Source organism: Zonotrichia albicollis, chromosome 6 (assembly GCF_047830755.1).
Source record: "Zonotrichia albicollis isolate bZonAlb1 chromosome 6, bZonAlb1.hap1, whole genome shotgun sequence".
NCBI lineage: Eukaryota > Metazoa > Chordata > Aves > Passeriformes > Passerellidae > Zonotrichia > Zonotrichia albicollis.
In genome coordinates, this window is record NC_133824.1 from 26093577 (window position 1) to 26109178 (window position 15602).

At 37.1% G+C, this 15602-nt stretch overlaps 1 protein-coding gene across 1 annotated transcript in view; it reads left to right on the forward strand.

Annotated features, from left to right (window-relative positions):
• Nucleotides 1-15602, forward strand: part of PALS1 (protein associated with LIN7 1, MAGUK p55 family member) — a 56713-nt gene that overhangs the window by 28237 nt on the left and 12874 nt on the right. The window contains exons 3-6 of the mRNA XM_074542837.1: nt 5547-5759; nt 11393-11470; nt 12164-12310; nt 12951-13112. Of these exons, the coding sequence (XP_074398938.1) occupies nt 5547-5759; nt 11393-11470; nt 12164-12310; nt 12951-13112 (600 nt within the window). The remainder of the gene's footprint in view (nt 1-5546; nt 5760-11392; nt 11471-12163; nt 12311-12950; nt 13113-15602) is intronic.

Below are 15602 nucleotides of genomic sequence, written 5' to 3' on the forward strand. Positions count from 1 at the left end.
GATTGTAAAATTCTCTCCTTAGAGGGAACACAAAGCAGAAAATACAAAACTAGATGTCAAACAGTAAAAATGTCTTCAGCTGGGAGCTGTTTAGCCACAGTGGCCAAAAGCTGTGAAGACAGCTGAAGGAATTGGAAATTGAAACTAGAGAAGGGAGGAAAGTGTGACTTGGAATTAGAAAGCTGGGGCCGGGTTTCATGCTGGAGGTGCTGAGATCATGGAGGGAGGATTGGTGCAAAGCAGCTACCCATGGAAGCTGGTGGGGATGAGAAGTGAGTAATGCATCAGTCTGACACACCTGAGAGCCACCTAGGAGCTGGTGTAGACTGAAGGTGTTTGAACAGGAGAAATAACAATAAATAAATTACTGTGATGATGATGAAGGGTGGGTTTTAAAGTCTCTCAGTGGGGAATTCAGAAGGGTACTAGCTGTGGGAGAAGCTGAAGGATTGTCCAAGTATTTGTGAAAAGCTAGAAGGAGGAAATTAGTTTTGGCTCAACAAGAATAAAAGATGGGAAATTGGTTTTGAGTGGAAGTAGGATTCTTTGAATACTAGGTGTAAGAAGAGAAATGCCAGACATCAGGGACAAGAAGATTGTAGAGATGTGTGTCTGGAAAGAGATAAATTAGGAAATAATATATGGTATGTGGTGCATCTTGAAGAGAACTTACTAGGTGACTTGGTGCACTTCCATAATCAAAATTTGGGTCTTGTCACTTGGATCAGTAAACTTAAGATTTAAGAAGAGAGGATTTATAGTTCAGCATTCCATGAGCCAGCAGTGCCCTTGTGGCCAAGGAGGCTGATGAGATCCTGCCTTAGGAAGAGCACTGTGGCAGCAGATCAAGGGAGGGGATCCTGCCCTTCTGCTCAGCCCTGGTAAAGCCTGACCTGGAGTGCTGTATCCAGTTCTGGGCTCCTCAGGACAGGAGAGACAGGGAGCTCCTGGAGTGGATCCAGTGAAGTGCAGCAGGAGAGCATCTCTGGGGAAAGGCTGAGGGAGCTGGGCCTGTCCAGCCTCAGGAAGAGATAACTGAGAGGGGACCTCATCAATGTCTCTGAGCATCTGAAGGGAGGGTGTCAGAGGATGGAGTCAGGCTCTTCTTGGTGGTGGCAAGCAAGAGGACAAGAGGCAATGAGCAAAAACTGATGGCAGGAAGTTCAACTTGAACATGAGGAAGAACTTCTTCACTCCGCAGGTGATCGAGCACTAGAATAGATTGTTGAGAGAGGCTCTGGAGCCTTCCTCACTGGAGGTACTCAAGACTGTTTGGATGCAATCCTGTGCAGTGTGCTTTAGGATGACCCTGTTCCAGCAGAGAGATTGGACCAGATGACCCACTGTGGTCCCTTCCAACCTTACCCGCTATGGGTTCTGTGATTAAGAGTGGTGCTTTTGATTGTAGACACCTATGATGTTGAATTCTTGCAAATATAGGAAAAAATAGTTCTAAATAAAATATGGTGGTTTTTAAACCTATATAGTCCCTAAAGAATCTATATTCAGTCACTAGTGTTGTCAAAAACAGAGTTAAAATTTAAATTCAGTGAAGTGCTTCAGCAGTAACTTGAACTGTTACAAAATTTTCTTCTACTCTTAAGCCTGTCCTTTTTCCAGTTTTTGGGTTAATCTTTCTAACATTTGTAACACAGCGTCTGGCTCTTCCCTCTTTCTAATTTTACTGTCCAGGTTAAAGTGCTTAGTCACATTCACAAATCTCTGAGATTAGTTAGGAAAACCCCAAATAAATCTGGACAGGTGCTAGTGAATGACAGAGATGTTCAACTGTCCTTTGGTATTTTTTAAAATACTGACTTTCATTTTGCTTTTGTGTGTGTGTGTTAATCCGTAGAGCTTCTCCTGAAGACACATCTTTTAAGTAAGAATATTGACCTATGTGTCTGTATTTTTAGTTTGGAAACTATTTTGTAAGTGCCAGTGTCTAATTTGGCAGATCCTTGCCAAGTCTTTAATGTTTTTATCATCATAAAAGAAAGCAGACTAGATTAAAGTAGTTGGAATTTATATATTAAAATAAAACAGGAGACTTAACCAAAAGAATGTTAAAGGGCATGTTTGTTGTCAAAACAGTATATGATTTAGACAGCTGTTTAAATGGAAGTAATAGTCTCTGCACCTAGCACATGTGCATGTAAGTATTTACTGGCTTTTTCACAGCAATATGCTTCCATAAAATGCAGACTTCTTTGGTTTTCTGTGGTTCATTCAGCTAATTCAGTTAAATGAGTAACTAACATTTCATGGAAGTAATCCTTTCATAAGTAAGCCCTTTCTGGCTACAGTGGTGATTATTTTTTAAAGCTGCCTATTTTTTGCTTTTATACCTTGGCCAAAACTTATTTATAAATATGTTATAAATAAACTTTCTGAAATACTGCTTTATCCAAAACTACTTTTCCTAACTGTGTGATTTATGTTCTATTTGAAGCATTAAAGTACTAGTACCAGCACATAGATTGCTCTATAGAAAATTTTGAGAATGAAGACATTGGTGCTGAGGTATAATCAATCCTATCTTCTTAAGTTTGCTCTTCTTAACTTTTTGTTTAAGGTGATAAAAACCATCTATTTTCTTTTCTTGGTTTTCTAATCTAACATGTTAAGCTGTGACTGCACATCCTCCCCTGCAGTTGCATACTTTTGCCCTGGCAGTCTTTTGATTAATGTGTATATCTCTCAGTGCTCAGTCACATTCCAGCCATTTCATAGTCTAATGGAAAAAGGCTGCAGCACTTCATGTAAAAGAAGATTTGACAAAACCAGTATTTGATTGCTAATTGATCTGCAATTAAAAAATGGACTTGTTCTGCAAAAGAACCCTGACTTTTCTGTGAGTAAATGCAGATGTTGGTCTTACTGAACTTATTTTTCTTCAAGACAACCCTTTTTATAGGAAATATCTGGAGTCTTTTGTTACCTGGTGCTTTTTTGTATTGTTGGTACTTTAAAAAGACTGAAACCAACAAAAACAAACAAACAAACAAACAAAAAAGCACCAAAAAAACCCTAACCCTGCATCATAATCTCATCTGTGATCTAGACTTCAGAAGCAGGAATATAGAATTAGGCATGCATAAAGCCAGGATTTGTGTGTGGTTTTTTTATTAAACAAATGACTAGGAAATGGAGTGCTGCCTTTTGAGGACTACTTAGCTTCACTCCTTTGAAGCATTATTTCTGTTTTATAATTGTGTTGAGGTGGGTATTTGTTTACTGTTTCGTGGTGGGGGGAAATCACTTGTTATAAAGCTTTGGTATCCAGCAGATGAAGCCTCAGTGTAGAAGGGAATTATACAAGGAAGAGAGTACTGTGGTAATTTGTAAGAAAGGGCAGCACAGAAGGAGCTAGCAAAGGGCTAAAAGAGAAAATATGTAGAGACATCTAGGAACAGGATTTCTTTGTTGTAGATAGAGAGTAAGATGTCTGTCTTTCTGTATGCATTTGTATCTTACATGCAACATGTATTAGGATTCTGTATGTGTATATATGTGTATGTATTTGAATTTTCAGATATGTAAGAGAGTTCAAAAATAATGGAGTAAAATAATTAGGAAGACATAAAAATAGGAAGGTTCTTCTCTAATATCTCGCTGCTTTTTAAATCAAATAACCTTAACAAATAGCAGAACTTTGAGTTAGTATGTTTTTTAACCAAGCGGGTGTCAGGAGCTATACAATAACATCTGCTTCACATACTTTTTTTTTCCCTTTATGCTTGAAAGTAACACACTTCCTCAGACTTGGGAGATTGAGTTGAAGAGATACCTCAGTACTGTGCATTCTCCATTAGATGAGAATTTTGCCAGCTGACAATCTCGTGTTTAGCAAATATTCTCACTTGTGCAGTGTTCTTTAGCCTTGTCTCCAAATGGCATTTCTCCCAGTGTGATAAGCAGTATATTGTGTATACAGTTTCCTAGTGAGACATTGGCTGCCATAATTAGTGTTGTGAGTTGTACTGGATATCAGCAGTGGAATATCCTGCACATCCAGTATCCAAGCTTTCTGTGCAGCTTTTGTCCTATTGCCCTTTGTTTCCTTGGTGGTTACAGGAAGAAATCCTTGACCTTTGGTGGGTAGGATGTTTTTAGCATGTGTGAAATGGTTTTGGAGGGGTTTTATTACTATTTTTTGTTGTCCTTCAGACAGTAATGTACAAGAGTAGTAGTAGCCCTGGCTTGTTTGTTTCCATTTATAGTACAGAAGACTTAACTTGCAAACTCAGACTAGACAGACTTGTATGTAGATATGATTTGCTGGAAGTTAAAACAATTGAACTTCTTGGAAATGCATATTTTGTTAGGCTTTATGGTTTTTATGTGCCCATTTATCAACCATTTTTTATGTTGTGCTCAAAAATTTTGAGTCTAGGCTTGTGTTCAGTGTACTGATCATGTTAGTGATCAGTATCTACTGTGATTTTTCATGTTAAAAATGCAATTTAGCTGATAGTGTTCCTGATTTTATTAGCTCATAATGAATAAATGAAGGTTGCTAGAATTTTAAAATTACTCTCAAAACTGGTATTCTGGTAGCTGTATCAACTGACAGTTTTAAAATTTGGGATTTTCTTTATTGTTCATTTTCTTTAAATACCAGGGTTCAAAAGTTCTAGCTTATTTGAATTTATTAAAATGTTAGATAGCTGACCAGCTTCTTGTGGCTGAACAGATTTTTTTTTCAGATTATGTGTGAAAACATGTATGTTATTTAAGGCTCAGAACATAAATTGGTTTTTTGTCTGCTTCAGAATTTCTTACCCGGGTTTGATTCCTATTCCTTGGTTTAGGTGGTTTCTGAAGTACTTAATTTTGAGAAGTCACCTATTTAGCAGAGATTTGGTTTGACTTAAAATAATATAAAAGTCTGAAAAGTGCTTGTAAAGCATCAGATCAGTTCTAGAAACTCAAGAATGTAGTACATGTATAGTATTCTTCAAACATATAGAAACTGGTTATTAAAATGTTAAAATATTTTACTGCCCAAACAGAACTCATATTTGTGTAAGTAAAAGATGTGGACTTTCTTTTGCTGTACATAATTTCAAAACTCATAGATGTTCACAGATGGTATTTTTTCATACTTTTTATTTTAATGTGCCAAGACTGAGCATAATTTTATGTTTACAAATTGATTGTAGTTTACTTATCTTACATTCATTCTGTAAGTAAGCAATATATAGTTGAGATACATAGATTTCTACCATATATTATAGGTACACACAAAAAGGTGAACCAAGGTATCAGTGAATATTCAGTGCATCAAGATGAGCTTAGCAATAAAGTCTTACTGCTCTTACTGACTTGGAGTCTTTTTTTTTCTTCTTCTTTCTTTACTCTTTTAATTCAGTTACATTCTGCTTCAAAAACGTTGTAATAACACATAACTAATAAACTTGCATATATCACTGGTGGTTTAAAAACCAAATAGTAAAATTTTTTTTGTATAACTCTTAATATAAATATTACTTAGTTATCATTCTTGTTAACTCATATCTTATTTGTATTTTGTTATTTCTTACCTAGAAGTGGAAGAACTGTTAAATTCTCTTAAGCATATCCAGCACGTTTTGGTAGACCCTCAGAGTCAAGAGGATATCTCACTCATTTTACAGCTCGTTCAAAATAGCGATTTTCAGAATGCATTTAAGATCCACAACGCTGTCACAGTCCACATGAACAAAGCCAGCCCTCCATATCCTCTCAGCTCCAATGCACAAGAACTAGCACAAGAGGTATGTACAGTATGCATCCCTGTGACATAGATGAAACCTGTAATCAGAGCTGCTGTTGAAATACATACTTGTCAAGCTTGTCTGACTGACTGAATGTTGAATATGAAAGACGTTATAATAGTCACTGATTGGAAATCTGGAAAAACCAGATACAGCAAACAGTAACCAGAAAAATATTTAGGGGGTAGGAACTCCCTCTTTAGCACGGATAGATATGTAATAGAGAAGGTACTATGTTTAAACATAGGAAAAGGGAGTGGTTGTGATAATCCAACTCCCTTTCCGTTGCTATTCTTTATTTCAAGCATTCAGGAACTGAGTTACAGCTCTCTCTTATTGTGACTCTCCTCTAACTTGAGCCATGGTTCTTAGATTGGGAGTCATCTCTGAAAATAAAAGCATACTGGAAACAAGCTTTCTCCTTTAAAGTGAGCAACAGGTCCATTAATACTTAATTTCAGTACTTTAATTACTGCTGTGATTATACTTCTTTTGGTCTGACAAATGACAGCTCTTTTATAAGATCTGATGCATTTTTTAGAAATTGTTAAAATATACTACAGTGTCACTCAGTAACTTTTGTCACAATTTTCTATGGTCTGGTGCAAGTATACCTAGTACTGAAGGGTGTTTGCATCTTAAACCCATATAAATTTTGTTAACTTTGGCCTAGGTAGCTTGAATACCAACATCAGTGCAAGCCTAGCAGTGTAGTGTTCAGCAAAGCCAGATCCAGGGGCTGGATAAAGGCTCCAGCATTTAGCACCCAGCAAACCAAACTGACTCAAATGCATGGTTTGGAGTATTTCAGTATGGCAGCAGGTGGTGGGTGGTGGTGGGATTTTTGGGTTGGTTAGTTTGTTTGATTTAGGATCTGATTTTCTTTCCTCCTGAAGCATTTTTTTCAACAGCTTTTTCCACTCTCCTTTCTTTTACTAGACTTTAATCTTGTAAGCCCAGCAGCATTGTAGCAAGCTTGAAGTTCTTTTGCAGAAGAAATTACTGACTCTTGATGATGAGGAGGAACATCATTTAAATACAATCTAAAGGTGCAGGTGCTGATTAAATTTCAGCTTAGGATTTTCTTGTTTAGGTTTGTCAGTAAGACTGTGCCAAAAGCAGGTAGAAGTACTTTAAAATAGCCTGTGAATCTGTGAAAACTTCTAATCAACCCACTGTAATCATGTTTGCAGTGCATGTGAGCTTCCCTCTGGCTTGCTTATTCATCAGTCTGTAGCCTACTTCCAACTCACTGGGCTTTTTCACTGTCTGTGAGTCTGAAGGAGCCTTTTCAGTTACCTTCTGTTTGTAAGCTGCTCCCCCAAACATCCACTTCACATAGGCCTAGCTCAGGATTTCATTCAGATGCAGGCTAGAATTTTTGAACCTCCTTTTGTCATACAAGGTGTTACAGATGTAACCCTTAAGAAAGCTGGTTCTTTCCCTTTGTGACTATTTGCTACTTAATAGAAGTTTTCAATAAGAAAATATGCATAGGAAAACTCTAGGTCTGTTTCCAAACTCTTGTGTTTCTCCCCATTTCTCGCTACCCCTTACCTTCCCAACGTATTCTTTTCTTTTTTCAGGTGATTTGGTAAATCGTAAAATCAGAAGGTGGCGCAAAGCCAGTTTTGTGTCTCTTACCAGTCATGAATAAGGTTAAGCAAAAGGAAAATATTTCATTTATCCAAAATTTTTAAACCAACAGCATTTGATCATTATCCACAAGACTATTGCATACAAGACTGTGTTCATTTTGACTCTTCATCTCCCATCTCTGTCTTGTCCAGCCTTGAAATTCCTGAAAACTCAATATATTGCAAATGTCTGTTCCCATTTTCAGATGTAATCTAGTTTCTCAGTGACTCAGCTGCTTGTGTATTTAAGTGACTTGTATTTTGCAATATATTAAATAACATCCTGAAATTATAGAGCCAGAAATTCAGGACAAATATTTCTGTGTCTGACAGAAGTGTCTCGAGAGCATACCTTGAAGCTTCTGTTCACATCACTTTGTACTTCCTTGTCTTGCCTACATAGAAGATCTTATGCTTGGTTTTCAGATCTTTTATTCATTTTTGAAAGGTTTCAGTATTAGTTATGTAGCAGTATGGAAGGAAATTATTTCTGCTTTAGAAAAATTGGTGGTGTTTTTTTTTGGTTTTTTGGGTTTGTTGTTGGGGTATTTTTTAATCCTGACAATGTGTTTATATTGCATGTCTGTTTTTTCTTGTACTCTCATTTTTGGCTGTCTTTTGCTTCTTTTACCTCTAAGCATAGGCATAAGAAACTCCCCCAGAAAGCAGCTCATTTACTTACTTCAGGGTGTTTTTGAAAAGACACTTGCAAAACCCTGCTTTTAAGATACTGATAACATCTTGATGATAAAAGCCAGAAGACATTACAAGAAAGAAAAATAGCAGATACATGCATAGCATTAATTTTAAATAGCAGGTAGTGCTAGTGTGCATATTTTAGTGCACAGGTCATGAGCAACAGTGTACAGCTCTGAAACTGTTTGGAGTGTGTGCCCCAGTTTAAAGCTACAGACGTGTTTTGTTTGTGGCTTTATACTGTTCAAGATAACATCTCTTAATGGGAAAAGGCATTTTACAACACAATTGAACAATGTAGCATGAAAGAGTCTTCCTTTAAAAATAAGTAATAATTAATATTATTTAGGGTTTTTAATATTCTAGTCCTCTTTAGAAAATTCTTAAAAGTGGTAGTATACATGTAAGGTAAATTTTCCCACCAGGTCTGATAACCAGCCACTAACAACTCAAGTTTTTTCTCATCTTTTTAAGAAACTTCAGTTGCATTAAAAAGGCAGAATGAAGCACTTGATCTTAAGGAATTTATTTGAGAAAGCTTATCTTCATGTAATGAGGTGTACTCCAAGTCTCAAATAAAAATAGCCGGTAAACATCAAATGTAATTAAATTGATTTTAAATCCATTTAAACTTGGCCAAGATGGGGGCATGGATTATGGGAGTAGGGTCTGAATCTTGACCTTGTAAGAATATTTGATACAGCATTCAAGACAGCTTATAACTTGGCATGTAACAGCACATATTAAGTACCTTAAAGATGTTCCTGCTATTAAATATACTTAATAGGCTCAATTTATATAGACTATGTTCCTAAATGTTTTGGATGTGCTACTGTTTTCTTCTGCAAATCAGACAAATGAACTAGATCCATACTGTTGAGGGGATGCACTGGAAGCTCGTAAGTTCTGGTGTAAGTGCACTAGAATGTGTATGTTCCATCTGACATACACACTTGTTGTTTACTGCTCACCTGCCAGTAAACAACAACAGAATTTTGCAGCTGCAGTTAATTTCTGAATGCTTCATATCAGTCCAGCACATGCCTCCATCATATGTGCCTACAGATTGTGGTGTCTGTAATGAAACCAAATGGCTAATTCAGGGGTTGGGGGGGAGGTTCTTGATCTAAAGGTAACATGATTAACAATAAAAACTAGTCTGAAGAGTTAAGAAAATACAGGTATTGCCACATACTCAGTGTGAATCATCTGTGCTGTGTGTAGTGTGTCACTCCTAGAATGACAGACTTCTTCAAATTTCTTAGTCTGAAAAAGCTCTGGGATTTATTACCATGACTTACAAAGAACTCTGGCAAGCAGCACTATTGCTGTAATAAGTGGTCTATAGGGCAGCCTGAAGCTCTCCTAGAACTTCATTAAATAAACAAATGAGAGTTTTATGTTTTTCTTTAAGGGGGTGGGGGATATATTAAATTTTTTAATAATCAAATTATTCAAAGCAGAAATTCAACTTGAGTAAAGGATGTTTACTGCACACAGAGTAACTGGTTGAGCCAGATTACTTTCTTTTCCACTGTCAAATTCCCAGCCTCTGACCTAGCATTCAGAAGATTGTGTTCCTTGCAAGACTTCCAAGTTGCTTTCTGAGTAGGTTTTCCTATTAAAAGATCATAAAGATTTGATAAATAAAGCTTTAAGGCTTCTTGTGGCTTCTTGAAAGCCTCTTGAAAGTTAGAGACCTTAAATAAACCTTTATGAGAAAGTCTTTTGTATAGAAGAATCTTTTCTTTCAAAACAGAGGAGAACTTGTCAGTGAGATATGTCCTTTGCTGTGTTCTGTTTGCTGTGTGACATCCTGACAAGAATTCAGTTTAAGCCAGGTGTAATAGCCTCCCTTCTAATTTAGACATGTGACTGAAGTATGGACTTTGTGAAGTTGAACTCTTTCTGTTCTCTATGATTTTAAAGAAACCACTTTAAAAAACTAGATAAATCTGGCTTCTTCTCTGACTGTTTTAAGGTACATTACATTTGCTCACCATGAGGCATGTTCTAGAGATGTCAGAAGGAAAGCTTTTGGAGATTGTGCCAAGTTTACTGCAAAGCACAGGAGCATGTTCACTGTGACACTTGTCTTGGCAATCTGAGGATCTTGCTCCATGGGCACAGTTCATTTAGTGGCTTCTCCTAGAATTTAAAAGTGTTGTGACTTGAAAGTTTTCTGTGCTGTTTTCTGGTAGCATCCAAGATAGCTGTTGGCTTTTCTGTAGCTAATTGCTCCTAATACAGATGCTTTTCTGACCTTTAGATACTGTTAGATCATACAGAAAGCAGAATTATTTTCTCTTTAAAACTTTTGGTTTCTTGTTTCTCTGATGTCACATTACCTCATCTGTAAGAGTCAAAAGCTCTTGAACAAAATGTTTTCTCTTTTTCTGAAAGCTGCTGCTCTGATTTGTATAATGTACTCTTGATGTCTTTGGATTCATTTGTGCTGTTGCACTTGTGTGCCTTTGGTCAGATGAGGCCAGAGCACAATGGCTTTGGAAAGCATCTTCAGCCTCACTTCTGTGTAAGAGCACTCCCCTGCTCTTGGCTCTCTGTATGAGCATCCCAGTATTGGCAAGAGATGATGGCAAGGCTCATTTAGTAACTGTATGAGAAGGAAAACTTATTTTGGCAGCTGAAACTGTTTGAGCAAAAACTATCCTTGTGTTAGTGTGGATCATTTTGGAAGGAGCCAGAGGAATCAGGGAGGGACCTTTTGAAGTTTTAATTTGCGCACTTCCTGAGACGAGCTCCAGGATGCATTGCAAAACCTGTCTCAGAATCTTTGGCCTTGCTGCTGGTGGAAATAGTTTGCATAATAAGAATATGATAATCTACTTTTAAGGAAGAGGAAGGCTAGTCACATTAATAAGAAATTACTCCAATTTAAAAGCCCAGCATAGTCTCATAAAACACTTCATTGTGACTGATTTCACTGCCATGAAATCACTAACTTTCACTGTCTAGAGGTTTTTTTTTGTGTGCATCTTTATGATACCTGAGCTCATTGCCAGTCTCTGATATTGACAAATCTGTGTGAGGTACTGCATACCAAGTTAGATTTGGAAGATTGTTACTGAGGCAAGATGTGCTGGGTTAGTCCTGTGATCTCATTGTGTGTTTTCCTAATGTGTACCAGATTAATTAATCAGCAGTAGTGTAACAGCTACATGGATATTCTTTGCTTTCAGTAAAATGAGTTATTGCAAGTAGGGGGTTATGCTTGAGTAGGAGAGGGAGGATTGATAAATCACTGGCTAGATTTAGTTTTACTGCTTGGTTTCTTTTTAGGTACAGAGTGTTTTGAAACCCAGCCACCATAAGGATGGACAGGAGCTTAATGCTTTGCTGAATGCCCCTCACATGCAGGTAAACAAAATGAAACTTCTAATCTAATGGATCTATTTCTTGATACTGTTTTCAGTGTAACTTATTTTTTGCCTTCGGCTGACTGGGCAAGTATGAATTTTATTCCTCAACCCTAATTTTTCTAGGATAAGGAATTTGCAATTTCCAGAAACTAATGGAACTTTTAAATGAAGTGTAGTACATGATTGTATTCAGCCCTTGCTACAGTCTATATGTATTACAGGGTGATTTACACATAAACAATGTAGCAGTAGGTCAATGGGAACAGAGCAACACAAGCTACTTTGTTTATTTGTTTTTACCTTTGGCAGTTGTTTCATGCTTACCTTTGGGTGCATAATGGAAATTTTGTCCTGGGGTGGTGGTGTAAAAGTAGTTTTCTCTGCAAAACTTATTCTGAGTCTGCAGATACATACATACTAAAAAACCAGACATTGGTTTACTACAGATAAGATAAAAGTACAGTCACAGTTGTGTTCAAAATTGCTTTTATGTTATTTTCTATTCTGAAAGTTTTGAAAAAAAGTAGGTTCTATGTAGCTGTGATAAATGATTTTTTTTTTATTATTTGAGTCAGTTTTCAAAGTTCTATAATCTGCAGAGACCGTTGAAATTGCAGAATTTTATCTACTGTTTTGTATGCATATCAAGTGTGATATTTTCTGTAACTGAGCTGATTTTGTTTAACACTAGGCACTTCTACTGGCTCATGATAAGGTTGCAGAACAAGAAATGCAACCAGAGCCTATGACAGATGAAAAGATTTATGAGAATGTTGGCATGTATGGAGGGGAGACAGTTAAAATAGTTCGCATTGAGAAAGCTCGGGATATTCCCTTGGTAAGTACTGGTGCTTACTCAGTTGTATGTAGAGGAAGTAACCCATTTTGTCCTTTCCAGATTGCTATGAAATGTTAGGAATTCCAATGCCAAGGTAGTGTTTAACTTGTAAACACTCTCCCTCCCTCCAAAATGAGAAACAGTCATAGACAGTAAACTTGTGTTTAACTTGAATTGGGCAGTAGCCATACTACCATGTTAAATCTGTACAACTTCTATCAGCTTGGGTTTGGATAGATCTTGGCAAGAGTCACTATCCCAAGCTTGCTGCAAGGCAGCTTAAACCTTGTGCCAACCATGTGTAGTTTTTTTTGGTTGGCTGGTGTCTGATTTTGGAGTTTGTTTAGCAGTTAGCAGTTATCATCTGCTATTTGCATCTTTCAAACAAGTGTTTTCCAAAGAGTATCTTTATAAAAAAATAATGGATCTTATGGTGTAGAGCAATTAAATTGTTCAGCCTTTAGTGTAGGTTGAAGGAGTTAAGCAGTGGTTTTTTTGAACTGGAGCATTGTGTGTATGCATCCAAGCTGTTACTTGCATTCTCTTTCAGCATAGTTTTTCCACGTGCTTGGAATATATACAATAGATGGCTTTGAGTTTCATATGTGTAATAAATTCAGAATGTGTTGGTGCTACACAGGGTGCTACTGTTCGCAATGAAATGGATTCTGTTATCATCAGTCGTATAGTCAAAGGAGGTGCTGCAGAGAAGAGTGGGCTGTTGCATGAAGGGGATGAAGTTCTGGAGATCAATGGCATTGAGATCCGTGGAAAAGATGTTAATGAAGTTTTTGACTTGCTGGTGAGTTGGAACACTTCTTATTTCCTTTGCAATAAATACTCATTTCATAAGTCTTAAGCCTATTGACTCTGCTTGTCATTTTACTCATGTTTAGCTTCAGAAGTATTTTCATTCTGGTAGCTGGTGTTCATATGTGGAGGTACATTTCAAGTTTTCTTTCTGACACATAGGATGATACTGACAAGTATAATTGCTGTTACCTGCAAAAATGAAGCCTACACATGTGGAAGCGTCAGGATGTTATCTTCACATTTACTTTTAATGATTTCTAAGAAAACTTTGTTTAGCTCTGAAAAGCCATCATTTTTCATCTTTGTCTCTGATTCAGTCCACAAGTAATAAATGTGTGGCTGGTTTGTAGGTAATTTTCTTTATAGCAGTTTATATGGTGCTGGGTTTAGACTGAAACAGTGTTGATAATGCACAGTGTTTTAGCTGTTGCTGAGCAGTGCGTGCACAGTGTCAAGGCCTTCTCTGTTTCTCACTGCTGGCTGCAGCTGGCTGGGGTGAGCAAGAGGTTGGGAGGGGACACAGCTGGGACAGCTGACCCAAATTGACCACAGTGATGTGAATGGCCATGTAACGTCAGGCTGAGCAGTAAAGTCTGGGTGGTGATTGCTTTTGCATCACTTGTTGAGTTGGAGTTTTTCCACTTCACTTATTAGACTGTTTTTACCTTCACCCATGAGATTTTTTTCTTGCATTTGGTCTTCCAATTCTCTCCCTCAGCCTGCTGGGAGAGTGGAGTGTGTTAGGAGCTGGCTGGTGCTTAAGTTGCTGGCCAGACTTAACCCACCACCAATTGTATCACATGGAACCTTTCTGTGACTAGACTTACTACTCTTTCATGCCTGGTAAAAGCCCTTTGTCTAGCAGTTTGCTTGCATAGACATTTTCTTGTCTGTTACACCGTTCATGACAAAATTATACTTTAGTTTAAAAGCAGCTAGGCAAGAAATCCATCAGGAGTTAGTAAGTTAGAAGTACTCACTTTCAAAAAGGCACTGTGAGAAAAATGTCAAAAGCTGGCAATTACCACCAGTATTTTCTGTTGCCCAATTTCATCCCTTTCACACTTTTCCCTGGTACCTGCTTTGGATCAGTGTCCAAGACACCCAGAACCCAACTCTGAATCTTTGGTCCAATTGCAGCAGGCAAGACCATATTGTCCAAGTGGAAACAGATAAAAATGATTTTTTGTAAGAGGTTAATTTTTGACTTTGACACAAAACATTGGAAATATCAACTAGGACTTATTTAGTAGGGAGTTTGCGAGGCGGGAAAGAGGAGAAACATATTTAGTAAATCTTCAAATTACTTAGTAGGTTTATGCTCTAGAGACAAAGCAGAATCGGGACAAAGAGGTTCAGCTGTAGGTTGTGTATTGTAGGAATAGGAGACAGCAATGTCCATAGATGAAGTTGTCTTATGGTACAGTTAGACACTGGTTTTTAATGGACAATTTCCATCTTCAGTTGGGCTTTCTTCTAAAATTTGATGTTAAAATTTTTCATCTATTTCATCCAGTGAGATCAAGTGGAAGGAAGTAGAAGCAGAAATGTGTGAGGTTTGGGGGTTTTTGTTTTACTGTTTTTAAATCAATTAGAAAGATGCTTACAATTCTTTGGGAAGCCTTGAATGTCCTTTTTTTTGCATCAGATCTGAGATTTTTCATGTTCTGTGATTGTCTCCATTGCCATCTGTATTTTATAAAGCCATATTTGGCTAACTCCTGTGCTTCTGAAAAGATTGTTTTGGAGGTGATTAACAGTAGTTCAAGTCTGGCAGTTTTGTTCTCTGCAGAGAGCTTATTCTGCTCCTGAGTAGTTCCAGCAGCCTAGGGTTAAAAAAGAAAAGGTGTAAAGCTGAATTACATTAGCATAAGAGAAAATCAATTTGCTGAAAATGAAAAATAAACACAACCTTGTGGATTTTTAGAGTATATTTTTAATGCAACGAATTTAAAATAATACTTTTTATCCTTTATATGTCATCATTTTTGTTTTGTAATCTGGAAATGAAGTTCTAAAATACTTTAGACTCCCCAAAACATTTCAAGCACAGGAGAAAGAAATTACTTCCCTCCTTAGTTTTGCCTCACTACTTCCTACTCAAATGATAATAACTACACCTGACTTTTAGCCTAGACTTTTCACATGATCACTGTGAGATTATATACATTCCTTGTGGACTGAAAATAATGGGTTTTCCTTTCTTGCAGGCAATGGAGCTTGTTCAAATTAAATTTACTATATTTAAGCCTTTGTTCTGAATTTTCTGAGATACATGCATTTTCTTGTTTTATACAGGATAAATTGTTGTGTTAAGGTTCATAGAATGGTGTATATGACGTGAAACACCTGTAGACCGTGTCACAGGTTGTCACTTGCATTTTATCAAGATATTTTTTTATGTCTGTAAACCCATTCTGCAAGTGGAAGTATGTAAACAAAGAAGATAAAGGCAAGACATTTATTATGTTCTACTTTC